General features: G+C 43.1%; 1 protein-coding gene across 1 annotated transcript in view; it reads left to right on the plus strand.

Annotated features, from left to right (window-relative positions):
* The first annotated feature begins 692 nt into the window (after positions 1–692).
* The window catches only part of phka1b (phosphorylase kinase, alpha 1b (muscle)), a 37,733-nt gene continuing 19,341 nt past the window's right edge, over positions 693–19,084 (plus strand). Inside the window, exons 1-19 of the mRNA XM_060935171.1 lie at positions 693–782; positions 1,117–1,275; positions 6,814–6,861; positions 8,911–9,079; positions 9,318–9,400; positions 9,510–9,590; positions 9,701–9,799; positions 12,228–12,374; positions 12,526–12,579; positions 12,701–12,823; positions 12,941–13,036; positions 14,439–14,546; positions 15,910–15,988; positions 16,126–16,260; positions 16,361–16,470; positions 16,591–16,735; positions 16,883–16,961; positions 18,707–18,777; positions 18,915–19,076. Coding sequence (XP_060791154.1) covers positions 705–782; positions 1,117–1,275; positions 6,814–6,861; positions 8,911–9,079; positions 9,318–9,400; positions 9,510–9,590; positions 9,701–9,799; positions 12,228–12,374; positions 12,526–12,579; positions 12,701–12,823; positions 12,941–13,036; positions 14,439–14,546; positions 15,910–15,988; positions 16,126–16,260; positions 16,361–16,470; positions 16,591–16,735; positions 16,883–16,961; positions 18,707–18,777; positions 18,915–19,076 — 2,026 coding nt within the window. The 5' untranslated portion in view covers positions 693–704. The remainder of the gene's footprint in view (positions 783–1,116; positions 1,276–6,813; positions 6,862–8,910; positions 9,080–9,317; positions 9,401–9,509; positions 9,591–9,700; positions 9,800–12,227; positions 12,375–12,525; positions 12,580–12,700; positions 12,824–12,940; positions 13,037–14,438; positions 14,547–15,909; positions 15,989–16,125; positions 16,261–16,360; positions 16,471–16,590; positions 16,736–16,882; positions 16,962–18,706; positions 18,778–18,914; positions 19,077–19,084) is intronic.

The raw sequence follows: 19,084 nt of genomic DNA on the forward strand, positions 1-19,084 counted from the left end.
CTATTCGGGCGGCACGGTGGTGTAGTGGTTAGCGCTGTCGCCTCACAGCAAGAAGGTCCTGGGTTCGAACCCCGGGTCCGGCGAGGGCCTTTCTGTGTGGAGTTTGCATGTTGTCCGCGTGGGTTTCCTCCGGGTGCTCCGGTTTCCCCCACAGTCCAAAGACATGCAGGTTAGGTTAACTGGTGACTCTAAATTGACCGTGAGTGTGAATGGTTGTCTGTGTCTATGTGTCAGCCCTGTGATGACCTGGCGACTTGTCCAGGGTGTACCCCGCCTTTCGCCCGTAGTCAGCTGGGATAGGCTCCAGCTTGCCTGCGACCCTGTAGAAGGATAAAGCGGCTAGAGATAATGAGATGAGATTATTATGCTATTCAGGATGATTTTGTGCCCTTGCAAATATTTTGCTCATACACTCATCAGGAGCTCCGCTTTTAGGTAGTGCATAAATATCTATATTATTACTGATTTTGTCCCATTCATATTTAAAACTTTCAGATTTATAAAACAGAAACTTATATTCTCTTTTTCTGATTTCCTCAGCTGGGACTGGAGTGTAACAGATAGGCCTGCCAAGGAGCGGCTTGTCCCCCCTCTCAGAGACACTGACATTTGGTTATATTACATGCCTGGTTAATGATAGCATAATGTGAGGTGCTGAGAAGCCCATTACACTGAACATTAGCAAGACTGAGAAGGTAAACATCATGAGAAGTCGCAGTAATTCGGGGGTCAAGCTTGACAATTATGCGCGAATGATCCATAAAACAATCCTCTGTCACCAGGTAAGGGAAAGCTTGTTTGTTGGACTGATGACTCAGGAAAGGGCAATGTTTAGCAGAGTTATAGTGTTACCACTTACTGCGTGTCTCATAATGTGCTAAATGTAGCTGAGTTACACACATGCATGAGAACTTGTGTTCATTTTCCACTTCTATATGAGATGTTAGAAGCAAATTTACAATAATTCCTTATTTACTTTATCCTCATGATGAGTAGTATCACTGTGAACTGCCCACTGCCATTCCAGTGTACTGTTTTGAGATAGGCGTACACATTAAATTACAAATTATTGATGTACAGAAAATATATTTCTTTTTGCTGTGATAAATTTCCAAGAATCCAGTGACAGGGCTACTACCAGGAAGTGCTGATCTCCCACATTCCTGGGTCCGAGACAATGTGTACAGCATCCTGTCTGTGTGGGGTCTGAGTCTGGCCTACAGGAAGAATGCTGACCGCGATGAGGACAAGGCCAAAGCCTATGAGCTGGAGCAGGTAGAAGTTATTATGTTCTGGAGCCAGTGCATTTACTTTTACTTTCTTAACTGGATTGCTTGGAATTAAAGTTAAATTGGAAAAAAAAACAACCTTCTGGCATTTTAAAGGAACCGTTTGTATGTTTTTAAAGCCCTCTGCTGGTTGCAAGATGAATTACAATTGTAATGACTAACAATCCTTGCCCTTATGCCTTAAGCCAGTATCTCACTGGGCTGCGACAGCTTACGACAAATTGCGAACGTCATTCGCGAGAGAGTTTCAAAAGTGTCTTGAAACATTCGCGGGGCTTCTCAATTTCCTCGCATGAGTCACAAAGTGTCGCTCCTTCGTCGCTGAAATTTTGAACATGTTCAAAAAATTTGTGTGATAGAATTTCTCTCAAAATAGCCGCAAATGCGTCGCTGGTGTCGCAAAGCTGTCGCAAGAACCCTTCTCAAGTCAGTTTCCCTGAGGCTTCCTCTACTTCCCGGCCTGCCGAGGAAAAGCCGGGCTGTGACAGCCTGCGACTAGTTGGAGACACAACAACTGCGGTAACATATGCGAATATCAACTCAGTGTGATTCCAAGTGAAAATTGATGCTAATTCGCATATTTTATTGCAATTGTTGTGTCTCCAACTAGTCGTGGGCTGTCGCAGCCCGGCTTTCCCTCGGCTGGCCGGGAAGTAGAGGTAGATACTACCCTAATGACCCTACTGTGAGATACTACCCTAATGACCCTACTTCCTCTATAGAAAGTAAGTTTTGGGGTTGGGTGTTAGAATCAGACAAGCGTTCATGAAACATTCGCTTTTACTGCATATAATCAAAACAGACACCTTTCCAGGCCAACATAAGACGGCCAATACAAGGGTTAGTTTGGACCAAGTTCTGTCTTTGCAATGCCTATTTTATCTCAGCTACAGTAAGTAGCTATCATGTCAGTAAAGTTGGCTTGCTAACTATGAAATTGGCTTAGCTTGCTAATTAGCAAACATGCTGTAAGACTTTGAGTGGGTGGGTGGAGCACAGAAGTACGGCAGGCCAGAACTGAGTTTTTAAAACTCTATTTTCAGCTTTTCAGCTGTTACAATCCCCCAGTACCACAGACATGCGCACACACATCAGTTGTCTGGTTTGGGAGAGAGCTCCCTTCCTCTGCTCTCTCTCTCCTTATATAGGGCACGGTCACTGGGGAAGACACACAAATACAGGTTAACAGACATCAGGTGCAGTGATTCTGCCACTTACCTTCCTTGACTCTGCCCTCCGGTCACAGACCGACGTTTGACCATGCCCCTGCTGCATCTCCCGGTGCGAACTCCCTAAGGTGCGTACCCCTGTTGTACAGGCAGATTTGCCTTCCTGGGCCTGCCGCAAATTCTCCTGGGTTAGGTGTGTGAGTGTGTGGAGTTTTGTGCGCAGGTCAATAACATATTGAATTTCATTTTTGCTTGGTGAAGGTCCCTCCTCCCAGTTTTCCCGCAGTACATCTAGGATGCTGCGCGGCTTACGCCCATATAACAATTCGAACGGGGAAAACCCCGTGGAGGCTTGTGGGACCTCTCGCACTGCGAATAACAGGGGTTCGAGCCATTTATCCCAATTGCGTGCATCCTCGCATACAAACTTTTTAATTATATTCTTGAGGGTGCGATTGAACCGTTCGACTAAACCGTCCATTTGTGGGTTATAAACGCTGGTGCGGATCGGCTTAATTCCCAGTAGCCCATACAGTTCGCGCAGTGTGCGTGACATAAACGAAGTGCCTTGGTCAGTCAGAATCTCTTTCGGGATTCCAACTCGGGAGATAACGTGGAAGAGTGCTTCCGCAATACTACATTCTGAGATATTGCGAAGAGGCACTGCTTCCGGGTATCGCGTTGCATAGTCCACCGAACTAAAATAAAGTGATACCCTCGTGTTGACCGATCTAATGGCCTGACGAGACCCATCCCAATTCTTTCGAACGGGGTCTCGATTAATGGTAGAGGGCGCAAAGGCGCTTTTGGAATGGCCGCTGGATTTACTAACTGGCATTCGCGGCATGCCGTACACCACCTACGGACATCGCCGCGAATCCCTGGCCAATAGAACTGGGCCATTATTCGGGCTAGTGTCTTATCCTGCCCCAAGTGTCCAGCCATGGGATTAAAGTGAGCCGCCTGGAATACCAATTCCCGGCGGCTCTTTGGGATCAAAAGTTGTGAGATCATCTCCTTAGTCTGAGTGTCCTGCGTCACTCGGTATAATCTATCCCTCATAATGGAGAAATAGGGGAAGGACAGGGTGGTGTTTGGCTGGAGCATTTGACCATCGATTACTCTCACTTGGTCAAACACATGCCGCAGAGTCTCGTCTCGCAACTGCTCTAACGGGAAATCTGCGAGAGATTCCCCGAGAGAGGGAGGAGGAGCCTGCTGCTCCTCACTCTGACGCGGTGATGACGTAGACGCCTCTGTGACAGCTGCTCCTGCAAATGCCACACCGGGATCTCCCCCTGCTGAACTATGGCAGGACCCACTCTTCACTAAATGAGTCATTAACTCCCGAAATCCTGGCCAATCAGTCCCCAAAATTATCGAGTGGGTAAGCCGAGGATTAACCGCTGCCTTTACACTAAATTTTTCCCCTCAAAATAGAATGTGGACCGACACTGAAGGGTAGTTGTGAACATCCCCGTGCACACACAACACCTTCACCAATTGTGCTCCCCCCAATGCCTCGTCTTGCACCAGGCTTTGGTGGATTGAGGTCTGATTACAGCCAGAGTCCACCAAAGCCTGATACATATCCCCTTGGACACTCACCAGTATGCAATATGCTCCAGTCCGATCGAGGGCGGTTCCTGGTGGGTCAGGGACCCGGACCACCGCGCCCACCTCCATTGCTGAGCACTGATGCTGGAGGTGCCCTGGCTCCCCGCACTCCGCGGTCCCTTCAGAAAGTCGGGCGATGAACTGCTCCAGTGCCACCAGATCAACGATTCCCTTGGCGTCGCGGTTGTTAGCCCTCAGCCACCACCGGCAGGCGTCCCGGAGTTGCTGGCCAAACGCGAACGGCCGGCCGACCTCCTCTAGGCGTAGAGCGCGGAAGCGCTGGCGTAGTTCTGGGGTGCGCCCCAGCCGCTGGAGGACGGCCCGGTGCAGGTCCCCGTAGACCAGCCGGCTGTCGGTGGGGAGATGTAGCGCGGCCAGCTGCGCCTTGCCCGTTAGCAGGGGGAGGAGGCGCACCGCGTGCTGTTCCACCGGCCAGCCCCAGGCCTCTGCTGCTTGCTCGAAGAGCGCTAGGAAGGCCTCGGGGTCATCGTGCGGGCCCATCTTTGTTAGGGTGAGGTGGGGAGGGCCCGCGGCGGTGGAGGTGGTGGACCCCACTGACGTAAGGAGGTGCCGGAACGCCTGACGATCTTCCTGTTGCGCCAGCATCAGGGCCTTGAACCTTTGCGCTTGCTCCTTTCGGAGGGTGACCAGCGCCTGGTGCTGGCTCTGTTGGGCCATGGCGAGGGCGTGGATCAGGTCTGCGAAGGGGGAGGACTTCATGGGGCTGTTCTCCTCTGTGCTCCTTCCTGGGTTTCAGCACCACTATAAGACTTTGAGCGGGTGGGTGGAGCACAGAAGTACGGCAGGCCAGAACTGAGTTTTCAAAACTCTTTATTTTCAGCTTTTCAGCTGTTACAATCCCCCAGTACCACAGACACGCGCACACACACATCAGTTGTCTGGTTCGGGAGAGAGCTCCCTTCCTCTGCTCTCTCCTTATATAGGGCATGGTCACTGGGGAAGACACAAACACAGGTTAACAGACATCAGGTGCAGTGATTCTGCCACTTACCTTCCCTGACTCCGCCCTCTGGTCACAGACCGATGCTTGACCACGCCCCCGCTGCCACACATGCCTAATTTGTATCATGAACAAATTATTACAAATTATTATGTAGTATTACAATCCTACATAGCTCACCTAAAATATACACCAAGACACTAGCTAGCCAATGGTCATTATTCTATCCATATTCATTGGATATGAGCAATCACGCACTCTGATTGACTACACTACTACTAAGCTATTAGCTCATATACCATGAGTAGAGAAAAACAAAATGGCAGTGCGTGTTGCTGAACCACCCGAGGATGAAATAAAAACTGTACTCAAAAACAAAAACCCCAAAAAATACAAAAAAGCAACAAAATATGGAATAAAAGTATTTGATGGTAAGAACGTCTCATCTCATCTCATCTCATTATCTCTAGCCGCTTTATCCTGTTCTACAGGGTCGCAGGCAAGCTGGAGCCTATCCCAGCTGACTACGGGCGAAAGGCGGGGTACACCCTGGACAAGTCGCCAGGTCATCACAGGGCTGACACATAGACACAGACAACCATTCACATTCACACCTACGGTCAATTTAGAGTCACCAGTTAACCTAACCTGCATGTCTTTGGACTGTGGGGGAAACCGGAGCACCCGGAGGAAACCCACGCAGACACGGGGAGAACATGCAAACTCCGCACAGAAAGGCCCTTGCCGGCCACGGGGTTCGAACCCGGACCTTCTTGCTGTGAGGCGACAGCGCTAACCACTACACCATCGTGCCGCCCAGGAAGAACGTATCTTTTTTTATTTTTCAAGAATTATTATTATAGCATTTTTCACAAACTGCTACTGTCATTTCGCCGGTTTGTTTACATTCTAAGAAGAAATTATTTTGTTGGACGTTTTGTATAAAGTTTTTATTTATCAAATTTGCCAAAAATAAAAATGTTCTGTTTCTCAAATTCCAATGAATGTGGATAGAATAAAACAGTTATTCCACTCAATCTCGTCGTATATGGCTTATAGCCCACTTGGCGCTACGTGCCTTGTCGGCTATCAGCTCGTGTACGACTCGATTTCGTGGAATAACTGTTAAATAGCCAGGTCATGTTCCAAATGAGGTGTTGCCTATAATGAACACATTTAGCTATCTAACATTGTCCAACTATGGCATCTATTTGGGCAGCAATGTGCCACAATGTCCTCGAATAACACTTCCTGTCTTTCAGTGGGAATCAATAAAAGTTAATGGATAACAGTTTAACTAATAACTAATGTCAATCCGATTGTTAAATATAATTCTTGATAGATTCTTCAGTCAGATTATACCCAAGTATAATCTCAGGTTGCTAGGTTTTATAGGTCTTTTTGCAACCAGGTTGTGCACACATCTCTTTTAGTTTATAACCACTAAAAGGGTCTCTGTTGTGAATCACAGATTTTCAGGTGTCTTTGAAATTCTGTAATAATCTAACTGCACCTTTCAACAAGATCATTCATTTCGGAAAACTCGTACCAAATATAATTTATTGGCTGAACATCTAACATGTATTTTTAATGCATAGTCATGTGTGCTATTTTTAATGTACGTGTCTTCTTTAAGTGAGAGTGAATGTTCAAGTGGAAATGCCAAAGGGGCAAATTGCTCAGCTCATGTTTCTCTTTTGATTACAGCAGTTGGTGGAGGGTAGAAGCAAGAATCAAAGCTGCTCTCTCACTCTTTCTCTCTCTTTTCTCTGTATAGACTGTAGTAAAGCTTATGCGCAGCTTGTTACAGTGTCTGATGAGGCAGGTATGAACTTCGTATTATAAGTAAATACACAAATTGAGCCATGTAACTATCAGCATGCAGTATTTAATCTTCTCTTATGGAAAATTCCCAAGGGAGTCCCATGAAAGTTAACTGGAATTGGGCATGGTCAATTGGCTCACATTGAAAAAAGGGGTATTAATAAGAGTTTACAGGACATTATTGACATCTCACAATCAAACTGGATTGTTATGGGTTATCTACTGGAATATGGCCTGATTTGGGGTGTGTGTGTGTTTCCTGTTAGATTTTTATTGGTTAGTCATTCCATTCCATGAGATGTATTCATTGGAATACAGTCTGATTTCTAGTCAGTTCCTATTGGATATATACAGGTTAGTCATTAGAACATTGTCTCATTTCTAATGGGTTTCTATTGGATTTTTATGGGTTAGTCATTGGAATATGGTCCCAAGCCCAGATAGCTTGATGAAAGTTGTGTTAGGAAATGCATCCAGTGTAAAACCTACAGTATGCCAAATCAAATATGCAGAACAGATCTGCTGTGGTGACCCCTAACAGGAGCAGCCGAAATAAATAGAAGAAGAAGAAGAAGAAGAATCATTGGAATATGGTCTGATGTCTATGGGATTCCTATTGGATTTGTATGGGTTAGTCACTGGAATATGGTCTGAATTTTAATGGATCCCTGTTGGATTTGTATGAGTTAGTCATTAGAATATATTCTGATGTCTATGGGATTCCTATTGGATATTTATGGGTTAGTCATTGGAATATGCAAGATTAGTGGTGCTAAATTGGCTCCATCTTTAAATAAAAGTTTATTATGGTCTGACTTTTAATGGATTCCTATTGTATTTGTATGATTTAGTCATGAGAATATGTTCTGATGTCTATGGGATTCCTATTGGATATTTATGGGTTAATCATTGGAATATGCAAGATTAGTGGTGCTAAATTGGCTCCATCTTTAAATAAAAGTTTATTATGGTCTGACTTTTAATGGATTCCTATTGGATTTGTATGATTTAGTCATGAGAATATGTTCTGATGTCTATGGGATTCCTATTGGATATTTATGGGTTAATCATTGGAATATGCAAGATTAGTAGTGCTAAATTGGCTCCATCTTTAAATAAAAGTTTATTATGGTCTGACTTTCAATGGATTCCTATTGGATTTGTATGATTTAGTCATGAGAATATGTTCTGATGTCTATGGGATTCCTATTGGATATTTATGAGAATATTATCTGATTTATATGGATTTATTGTCCGATTATGTTCCTCTTAGACATTTATATGTTAGTCATTGGATTATGGTCTCATTTCTAAGGGATTCCTACTGGATTTTGGTCTGATTCTGGTGGATTTCCTATTGGATATATAAAAGTTAGGCAGTGCAATGATGTCTATGGGACTGGATATTTACCGGTTACTCATTAGAATATGGGCTGATATCTAAAAGGTTATTATTGGATTTCTGTGGGTTCACCATCGAAATATGGTCTGATTTCTAATAGTTTCCTATTGGATTTTATGGGTTAGTCATTAGAATACATTTTATAACAATGACTTTATTTTCAGATGGTTATTAAACCAGTTTATCTCATGCTAATCTCCCACTGGGCTAGGGACCGGCACTAAATATGCACTGTCTTGTACAAACATACATACAGTGGCTGGGTATTTTACCTAATCTGCATGTCTTTGGACTGTGGGGGAAACTGGAGCACCTGGAGGAAACCCACACAGACACGGGGAGAACATACAAACTCCACACAGAAAGGCCCCCGTCAGCCGTGAGGTTCAAATCTGGAACCTTCTTGCTGTAAGGGGACAGTGCTAACCACTACACTACGTGCTGCCAAAAGTACCAAAGACTTTATAGATGTTACATGCTTTCCATGGCAGACTAAGAGGATGTACCATGATTTCCATGGGTGGTCTATTAGTATATGTGGAGGTCTGCTATTAATATATCATGTATTTCAAGGGAATCCCATGGGAAATTTCCATAAGGGTTGCCATGCACTGTTGCATAGTTGTACAAATCCTGATGTATTCCTAGCTGGACAAAGTGGAGAAGTTCAAGTACAGCAAGAGCACCACAGACTGCCTGCATGCCAAGTACCACACAGGAACCTGTGCCACTGTGGTTGGCGATCATGAATGGGGTCATTTACAGGTGGACGCTACGTCCATCTTTCTGCTGTTCCTGGCTCAAATGACAGCTTCAGGTCAGCACTGATAAGCTCATAACACTAAAACTACACTGTCAATCAATTTATTTCTCCCTCCATATCATTTTTTTCCCATTGGTTAACATCTCTGTCACCTTTTTTCCCCCTTTTTTCACCTTTCTGATCTCCTTTTTTCCTCCAATGTGATATTGCACCATCATTATGAGAAATTTTAAAATGTTTAAGACTTAGCTGTTTGAACAGAATTAGTTAATATTTGTCTTATGGTGTACAGGGCTACACATTGTGTACACACACGACGAGGTCGATGTTGTCCAGAATCTTATCTTCTACATTGAAACAGCATACAAAGTAGCAGTAAGCGTCCTGTGCAGCAGCACAAATTCACTACACATATTTGAATTCTTATTCTTGAATATAACCATAGGCTTAAGAATAAATGGGTTTGCTTTGGGATGGTGTTTAGGATTTTGGAATGTGGGAACGAGGAGACAAGACAAATCAAGGAATCCCTGAAATCAATGCCAGCTCTATTGGAATGGCAAAGGTGAGAAATTCAGTTTGTCACTGAACCAGTGCCATTTGGAAATATGTTCAGAAAAAGAGTAGATCACTGTGTGGATGTATTTGATTGATCTCCAGTCGTGATGTATTTAGGCAGCCCTGGAGGCCTTGGACGGATTAAACCTCTTTGGTGCCAAAGGTGGCCCAGAGTCTGTCGTTCATGCTTTGGCTGATGACATACAGCGCTGCGAAGTAAGAGCGGCTTTTGCTTTGTCACATTACATAAGAGGAAGGAGGAGCTGGATTATGTTTGCTCATACTGCAATTTAATGTCTCTTTAACAAATAAGCAATGACTTAAAAGTTTTGAAAAAAAAAAATCAAATATACAAACTTGAATCAAATATACACAACCCCTTACCCCAAATGTAGTCATTCAGGCAAGACTCAGATTGTTTACTTTTCAACATCTGTTTCTTTATTTTTGCACTGGAGCTATGAGGCTAATGTTGCTAACAAGAAATGAAAGTCTCACCTCAAACCATACCCGGCTCAGCAGTCAAGACCATAAGCCAGTACTCAAAATTTCTGTGACTGTTTTAACTATAAAATATAATCCAGGGACCCCTTGTGACAAATTTATTTTATGAACATAAGCTCACTATTCAAATATTAGGCTTACTGTTTCTCATCTCATCTCATCTCATTATCTGTAGCCACTTTATCCTGTTCTACAGGGTCGCAGGCAAGCTGGAGCCTATCCCAGCTGACTACAGGCAAAAGGCGGGGTACTTCCTGGACAAGTCGCCAGGTCATCACAGGGCTGACACATAGACACAGACAACCATTCACACTCACATTCACACCTATGGTCAATTTAGAGTCACCAGTTAACCTAACCTGCATGTCTTTGGACTGTGGGGGAAACCGGAGAACCCAGAGGAAACCCACGCGGACACGGGGAGAACATGCAAACTCCGCACAGAAAGGCCTAGTTGGTCACGGGGCTCGAACCCGGACCTTCTTGCTGTGAGGCGACAGCGCTAACCACTACACCACCGTGCCACCCTAGGCTTACTGTTTAAATCTGTAAAATAATATGGCTATTTATTGGAGCTATTGGAGCTATTTTTTCCTTAACATTAAAAAAAAAAACCCCGAACAAAAATATTACCTCCAAGTGTTTTTAAGAGTTACTGAGATTTGGATTAAACCCATTCAACTGACCAGTCAAGTGGACTGTCATGTATACACACATTCGCACTTGGCACGCCTCAAACTGTTACTCTCAACCACGTGCATTTGTGCTCTGTGCATGCAGCGCACACTCCAAGGACTAATAATTATGACGCACCTGTCCTTGATCTAAGCATAATCACGGTGTCCGCACAAAAGGACTCCACACTCACAAAGACTTTGTAAAGTATAAGCGTTAGTACCCCACATTACATAGCCTTGCTCTGTGTTTCTGCTACTCTAGTTATCGACTCTACTTTCAGTTTTCTCAGTCCCGCTTTGCTGTTCCTCTGATGTTCTGTTCACGCCTCGTATGACCTTTGCCTGCTTCCCGACCCTGCCTTTGCCTGATGTTTTTGTATTGTTTGCATGCTTGTTAATAAACTTTTCCTGCACGTACGGTACATCTGTCTACAGCCCACCTTATATGACATAGACTAATAACTATAAGCAAATGGGCAAATGAGTAGTGTAGTGGTTAGCACTGTCGCCTCACAACAAGAAGGTTCTGGATTCAAGCCCAGTGGCTGATGGGGGCCTTTCTGTGTGGAGTTTGCATGTTCTCCTCGTGTCTGCATGGGTTTCCTCCGGGTGCTCCGGTTTCTTCCACAGTCCAAAGACATGCAGGTTAGGTTAACTGGTGGCTCTAAATTGACAGTAGGTGTGAATTGTTGTTTGTCTCTAGGTGTCAGCCCTGTGATGATCCGGCAACTTGTCGAGGGTGTATCCCACCTCTCGCCCATAGTCAGCTGGGATAGGCTCCAGCTTGCCTGTGTGACTTTCTGTATTCTATATCCATAAACAAAATTTCAGTGTGTTGCTGCACTGTTATAGAAGTAAGCATCTCTCCTCCCCCTTTTTTTCTCCCCAATTTGGTCACTTGCTGATTCCCACCCACCAGTCAGCTTTCCCCCATCATACAACAGGCACCAACCAGAGATGGTGTAGGTTAACACGTCCCTCCTCTGAGACACCTATAGCCAGCTAATTGCATCTTTTCAAACTGCTGCTTCTGCTGCATCACAGGGCAGCGTAACACACTGTGAGGAAAGCAGTATCTGATCTCTCTCAGATGCCCACAAGTGTCACTATAATTGACAGGGGAAACAGAGTATGCCATCTGTCCCACTCAGAGAGTGCAGCCAATTTTGCTCCCTTGTCTCCTGGCATTGAGTGGTTGTGGCATCATCAGGATTCAAACCGGTGATCTCCTGGCAAAAGGGTAAACACTTTTTGGTTGCACTTTGGCCGAGTTTGGCATTATTCTGTCCTGAGACCATGCAAACTATAAAAGCAGAAACATTGGACATCAACTGTCTTGCCCAATCAACTACATTTGGAGTAATGAAAAAAAACCCAACACATAGAACTTTTTTTGCTGATCTAGTCCCCTAATTATACAATAGTACAATTAAGTTATTGCCTCACTCACTTTCTCTCGACAGTCAATCCTCAGCTCCATGCTGCCAAGAGCCTCCATGTCTAAAGAGGTGGATGCTGGAGTCCTTTCCATCATCTCTTATCCAGCATTTGCAGTGGAGGACATTGACATTGTTAACAATACTAAAGAGGAGATCATTTCAAGACTGCAGGTGATTTGATAATGAAGTCTGAGATCTACAAATGCAGCAGGTTTAATACAATTGATATAGCGTCTTAATGTGTTGTGTTCATCTAAAAAGACTTGTAAGGATTGCTCATCTTGGTCTTTCCTAAAATGCCCTTTCTTTCATTCTATCCCAGGGCAGATATGGATGTTGTCGTTTTCTCAGAGATGGCCACAAAACCCCCAAAGAGGTCAAAATGCATTGTGGATAAATTTAAAAATCAACTTAAAATAAAATTTCACATTTATTCGGAGCCAACTGGCCGAACCTTTTGCCCACATGGGCTATGCTTTTGTCACATGTTTACTCAGGATCCCAATCGTTTATACTATGAGTCATCAGAGCTGAAGCTCTTTGAGAATATTGAGTGTGAATGGCCGTTGTTTTGGACTTACCTCATCCTGGATGGAATTTTTATCAACAGTCCTGAGCAGGTTAGAAACATAAAGGTCAAAAAAAAAAAAAAGTCAAATATTCCCAGTTTTGGCTAGTTTACTAAACAAAACTTCAGAATTGTAGTAAATGTTATTTGCTTGTGTGTGATATTGCAGGTACAGGAGTATCGAGACGCCTTAGATGGCATTCTGATCAAAGGAAAAGATGGAATGCGTCTTGTTCCTGAGCTTTATAGTGTCCCTCCGGATAAGGTATAACAGTGATTGACCAATCACAATGCTAGATACTGTCAAATTAGAAAAACAAACAAATAAATAAAACAAATGGGTCTATTGCAGGGACTTTTCTTACTGAACGACAGATGCAGAAAATACAAAAAAAAGTGAACTTGATTGCCTTCAGCTTTTCCACGATAAAACTCTAAAATGTATGGAATTTTTTTTTTGTATACCTGAAAATCAGTTCATTCATTGATGATTCTCTACATTAAATTTCAGTCAGAATAAACGTTCATATTTTTCTATGGACTCTCACTTAGTCCATCAAAAGCTTATTAACGTTAATGCAGGGCTATAAAATTAGCATCGTTAGCATGGAAAGAGGAATTGAACTCAATGCCAAGAAAACAAAAGAGATATGTGGATTTCTTTTTTTTTTTTTAAAACAAACAAACAGCAACTAACAACTCCCCACTTCCTTTACGCATCAATAACGTGGAGTTTGAAAGCGTCACCGAGTTCAAGTTGCTTGGAGATGTACCGTAGTACAGGATGACTTAAAGTAGAACTCTTACATATCGAGTATGGTCAGTAAAGCTAGCAAACGTATTTATTACGTGAGAGCATGTAGGAAAGCTGGTCTTCCTATTGAGGTTGGACTTACTACCTACATAACAAAGATCCGGCCTTTGCTAGACTATGCCAGTCCCATTTGGGGTGGTTTGCTTGAGTATCTCTCTGTGGAGCTACAAAGAGTGCAAAACCACTGTCTGAGGATGCTTGGATTTTCAAACGACACCCTGGAACCACTGGCCCGATGAAGAAACACTATAACTAAGAATGAACTAAAGCGTATGATGGAGAGTAACAACTTTAACTACTTATTTCGACAATCTGAACCCGTACACAACTACAGCTTAAGGAATAGGAAAAGTAACCAAGCACCGCTTTCCAGAACTAAGAGACATCAGCAATCATTCATCCCTAGAGCTTTGAGACTGTAGCTGTAGGAGCTTTGTATTATATTATATTTAACATTCACATAAATATACATATATATTAGCTATAGTAATTTATTGATTTATTTATTTTATTTCAAATGTAAATGGCACTGTTTTTTCACAATAGTCTTAATAAATAAATAAATAAATAAATAAATATATTATTATTATTATTATTATTATTATTATTATTATTATTATTATAGAGCTGAAACATTGCCCCACAAAGTTTTACCAAATAGCAACATCCACTGTTCTAGTGTTCTTCTTTTGTAGAATGTTTTAGTTAATATCTCACAACCCATTTCAAAAATAGCACAGGCTACGGTCTGGATGTCCCTGGTTTATGGCCTTGAACTGGAAGAGGCAGGATGCCACACTGATTCATTCCAGTAGACCCTGAACTCTAACTCTGTCACTTTTATTTAAATAAGGTGGATGAAGAATATGCCAATCCCCACACTGTGGAACGAGTGTCACTGGGCAAGTGCCCATTGCAGTGGGCCCAGTCTCTGTACATATTGGGTAACCTGTTGGCAGAGGTATGACAGTCACAATAATGTGTGTCCTCATGCTTCATGTTCTACAGTAAAATACCTGGAATACCTTTATTTTAATATGTAATTATTACTATGCTGCATAGTATTTATATTATATTGATTATACATGGATATCCAGAGTCGGAAAAATATCATAGTTAAGCGAGATTTTGTCAACATTGTGACAAAGTCTTGCTCTAAGGCTGTTATACTTGGATGAATGTTAAAAAGTGTCCACACTAAAATGTACTCAAGTATTTAAAGGTAAAAAAATTTCCTGGAAGGGCGGCACGGTGGTGTAGTGGTTAGCGCTGTCGCCTCACAGCAAGAAGGTCTGGGTTCGAGCCCTGTGGTCGGCGAGGGCCTTTCTGTGCGGAGTTTGCATGTTCTCCCCGTGTCCGCGTGGGTTTCCTCCGGGTGCTCCGGTTTCCCCCACAGTCCAAAGACATGCAGGTTAGGTTAACTGGTGACTCTAAATTGACCGTAGGTGTGAATGTGAGTGTGAATGGTTGTCTGTGTCTATGTGTCAGCCCTGTGATGACCTGGCGACTTGTCCAGGGTGTACCCTGCCTTTCGCCTGTAGTCAGCTGGGATAGACTCCAGCTTGCCTGCGACCCTGTAGAACAGGATAAAGCGGCTAGAGATAATGAGATGAGATGAGATGAAATTTCCTGGAATTTCCTTGAATGAACATTGTGTATTTAAGGAACATTTCCCAATGTTCCTTAAATACACAATTTGGCCAAAAGTTTGTGAACACCTGACTGTGCTTTTTGAACATCCAATTAGACATTTAGTGCCTTTTTGCTGTTATAACCTCCATTCTTCTGGGATGGCTTTCCACTGGACTTTAGAGTGTGGCTGTGGGGATTTGTGTTCATTCAGCCACAAGAGCATTAGTGAGGTCAGGCACTGAGGAGGTCAGGTGAGGAGGTCTGGAGTGCAGTCAGTGTTCCAATTTCTTCTAAAGGTATTCACTGGGGTTGAGGTCAGGGATCTGTGCAGGACGCTCAAGAACTTCTACACCAACCTTGGTAAACTATGTCTTAATGTAGCTCGCTTTGTGCACAGAGGCGTTGTCATGCTGGAACAGGTTTGGGCCCCTTAGTGCCATGAGCGAAACCGTAGTCCTACAGTATACAAAAACATTCTAGACAATTGTGCGCTTCAAACTTTTTGGCAACAGTTTAGGGAAGAACCACATGCTGTCTGAATGTGATGGTCAGGTGTCCACATACTTTTGGACATATGTATTCCCTCTATTTCAAAAATAAAAGAAAGACAAAAAAAGAAATATTCACTGTTTTTGTAAAAAAAAATGTAAATATTAACCAAGCCATGCTTTTATTTTTGATGGATCTGTTAGGGTTTCTTAGCGCCTGGAGAGATAGATCCCCTCAACAGACGTTTGGCCACCATACCCAAGCCTGATGTTGTGGTTCAGGGTAGGTTGTACACAGTGTGCGGGTGCATGTTGTAGTTCTGTATCTGCACTTTCACACAGTTTTTACTTATAAGTCCAATGATCTTCTGAGTACAGGTTGAATTTTGTGCTATAGAATGAGGCATATCTTGTTTTCAGTGTCAATTTTGGCAGAGACAGAGGAAATTCAGCAACTTCTGCAGAACCAGGGCATCAATTCTGAGACCCTGGAGGACATTCATCCGATTAGAGTTCAACCCTCTAGTGTTCTGAGTCACATCTATGCCAGACTTGGTAAGATGAGTGCTAACAAGACCCAAGGACTTGGATATAATCTTTCTTGTGCCACATGGCCTTCTTGACGAGTCAAACACAAATCTGTATGATCTTAAAGGACGTAATCAAAGACTAGGTCTGACTGGGAGACCATACCGCTGTATTGGTGTGCTGGGGTCATCCAAATTCTACATCATACGCAACACCATCTTTTCCTTTACACCTCAAGTGAGTGAATTTGATAAAGGCTGCAAGCTGCAAAGATCTGGCAGTACAAAATACACATCAAGTAATATATTCATTGATTTCAAATATGGCCTAAGCTATTGTTTCATTCCTTGTGTCCAGTTCATAGACCCCCAACAGTTTTACCTGGCCCTGGATAACAAGATGATTGTGGATATGCTCCGTACTGATTTCTCCTTCCTCTGTTCACACTGGAGGAGGACCGGCAGGCCTACTGTCACTTTCCCTGTCTCTCAGAGCATGCTTAGTGAGTATTTTAAAGAAAATGTTAAGTCTAACATCCTTAATAGTTCTTTGATTTATACCTCTGGGAAAACTCCATGAAATTTTCCAAAGAAGCCATGAGGAACCCATTTTGTAAGAATGTTCTAAGAGCTTTTCTTCTTCATCTCAGCTGATGACGGCAAAGAAATTGATCCTGCTGTACTAGCTACTTTGATAAAGCTACAAGATGGCTACTATGGTGGGGCAAGGTAAGAACTTGAAGGAAAAATCCACACTATTTTCATTTCGTTCAAAGTTTCCAACATTAACCACAATGCCAACTGACTACCCACTGATAGTAACACCAGTGGGATTTAGCCCTTGCTTCATCTCTACCAAAATGCAGTGCTGCTTTAGCTCTTTAGTCTGTCCTTCTCTTTCACATTTTCATCAGTACGCTCTGTTCAAACAATTCAGGTTCAAAAGCTCCAAATTTCACGTTGATTCTGTCATCAATGCCATCAGCTCATCAACTCTCAGCATCACTAGCTAGCCAAGGCAAGTCTGCCATAACTCAGTGCTGCAATGCTTTCTATTTTTAAAAGCTAACAGAGAATCCTGACTGTTATTATCTACATTTAAGATCACTGAAATTTGTTTCTCGTGTTAAATTCCACTTGTGAACCGTTACTATTAGAGCTGGGACTTGAGCTCAGCCAAATCTTAGCCAGACACACCAAAAAAGCAACAGGGCAAAGGATTTTGCAAGGGATTAGCGAGAGGCTGCCAGGTCACTTCGTTGTGTGTAGCTCTTGATGTTGATTTTAAAAGTAACTAAGTAAATTACATAGGGAAGCGAATACTTAAGTCTGAGTGAAAAATACTGTGGTGAGTGTGCATGGAAGAAAAGTCTGGAGACAGAAATCTTAGTTTCTTGGTCTGTGCTACTTGCTCTTGATAGCACTGGTTTGACTGATTTATTAGCATTCGCTAACACTACTGATGAACGCTACACCGGCTGGAAGGTGACTCCACTGCTGCGCTGATGATAAATTTTTGGTCCCTCTCACTATAAATCAAAATCTGATTGGTTAATTCATTTGTCACTTCCTACATAAACAGACACTGCCATGGCCTTCTGTCTCAGCAGTGAAGTCCTAACCAATGAGTGCGCCAGCTCTAAATTCTTCTCAGCTGAGAGACAACAAACAAACAAATCTCACTGAATAAGTCTATTTTAATGTTTTCAGGACAGTAACCCTTTCATTTCTGAAGCAAATTTGATAGAAAATGAGGCCAAATTAGAATTAGAAGAGAATAATTATTATGAAAGAATGAAAGAAATTAAATATAACATTTGAACTGCTGGGGCGGCATGGTGGTGTAGTGGTTAGCGCTGTCGCCTTACAATAAGAAGGTCCGGGTTTGAGCCCCGTGGCCGGCGAGGGCCTTTCTGTGCGGAGTTTGCATGTTCTCCGCGTGGGTTTCCTCCGGGTGCTCCGGTTTCCCCCAAAGACATACAGGTTAGGTTAAGTGGTGACTCTAAATTGACCGTAGGTGTGAATGTGAATGGTTGTCTGTCTCTATGTGTCAGCCCTGTGATGACCTGGCGACTTGTCCAGGGTGTACCCCGCCTTTTGCCCGTAGTCAGCTGGGATAGGCTCCAGCTTGCCTGCGACCCTGTAGAAGGATAAAGCGGCTAGAGATAATGAGATGAGATTTGAAATGCTGATATGTTTGGGCTTTCTCTGAAGACCTTGAAGGCCCTGACGGTTCCCCTCTGTTAAATTCCATTGTAATTGTACTAGCAATGTCCCGTTTCACACAGGAATAATGAAAATACAGCATTAACCAACAAATTAGCACCAGAATCACTAACATCACTAAGCACATCATAAATATTTCATTATAAACATACTGTATATAATGTGTTTCAGGTCGAGTTTTCCTTTGAATGCTAATCCTAAGACGTACACACAGCTTTATGAAAAAACCTTCTGTCTCATGTATTTAGGGTGAAGACTGGGAAACTGGCCTCATTTCTGGACACATCCTGTTGCGCTCATCTCATGTTTATGGATTGTGGTGAGTCAGTTTCTACATTTTGGAATACTGTCGATGAAATAATGCCATTCCTCATCACAAAACCTATTCTAATAAAAGAGACTAGCTTTTTTTCCCCCTTTACTTCACTGCATTTTGAACTGGTTGTGTTCTCACAGAGGTGGACGACTTGGCAGAGTATCTTGATCAGCTACTTGCCATTCCCAAACAGAGTCCCATCAGTGCCACTAAAGGAGGACTCAACCGCTTCAGAGCTGTTGCAAATAAAACTCGAGAGATGGTGTCTCTGGTGCACAAAGCCAAAGTGCTGAACATACATAGTGAGTTC

This window comes from Neoarius graeffei, chromosome 12 (genome assembly GCF_027579695.1).
Source record: "Neoarius graeffei isolate fNeoGra1 chromosome 12, fNeoGra1.pri, whole genome shotgun sequence".
NCBI lineage: Eukaryota > Metazoa > Chordata > Actinopteri > Siluriformes > Ariidae > Neoarius > Neoarius graeffei.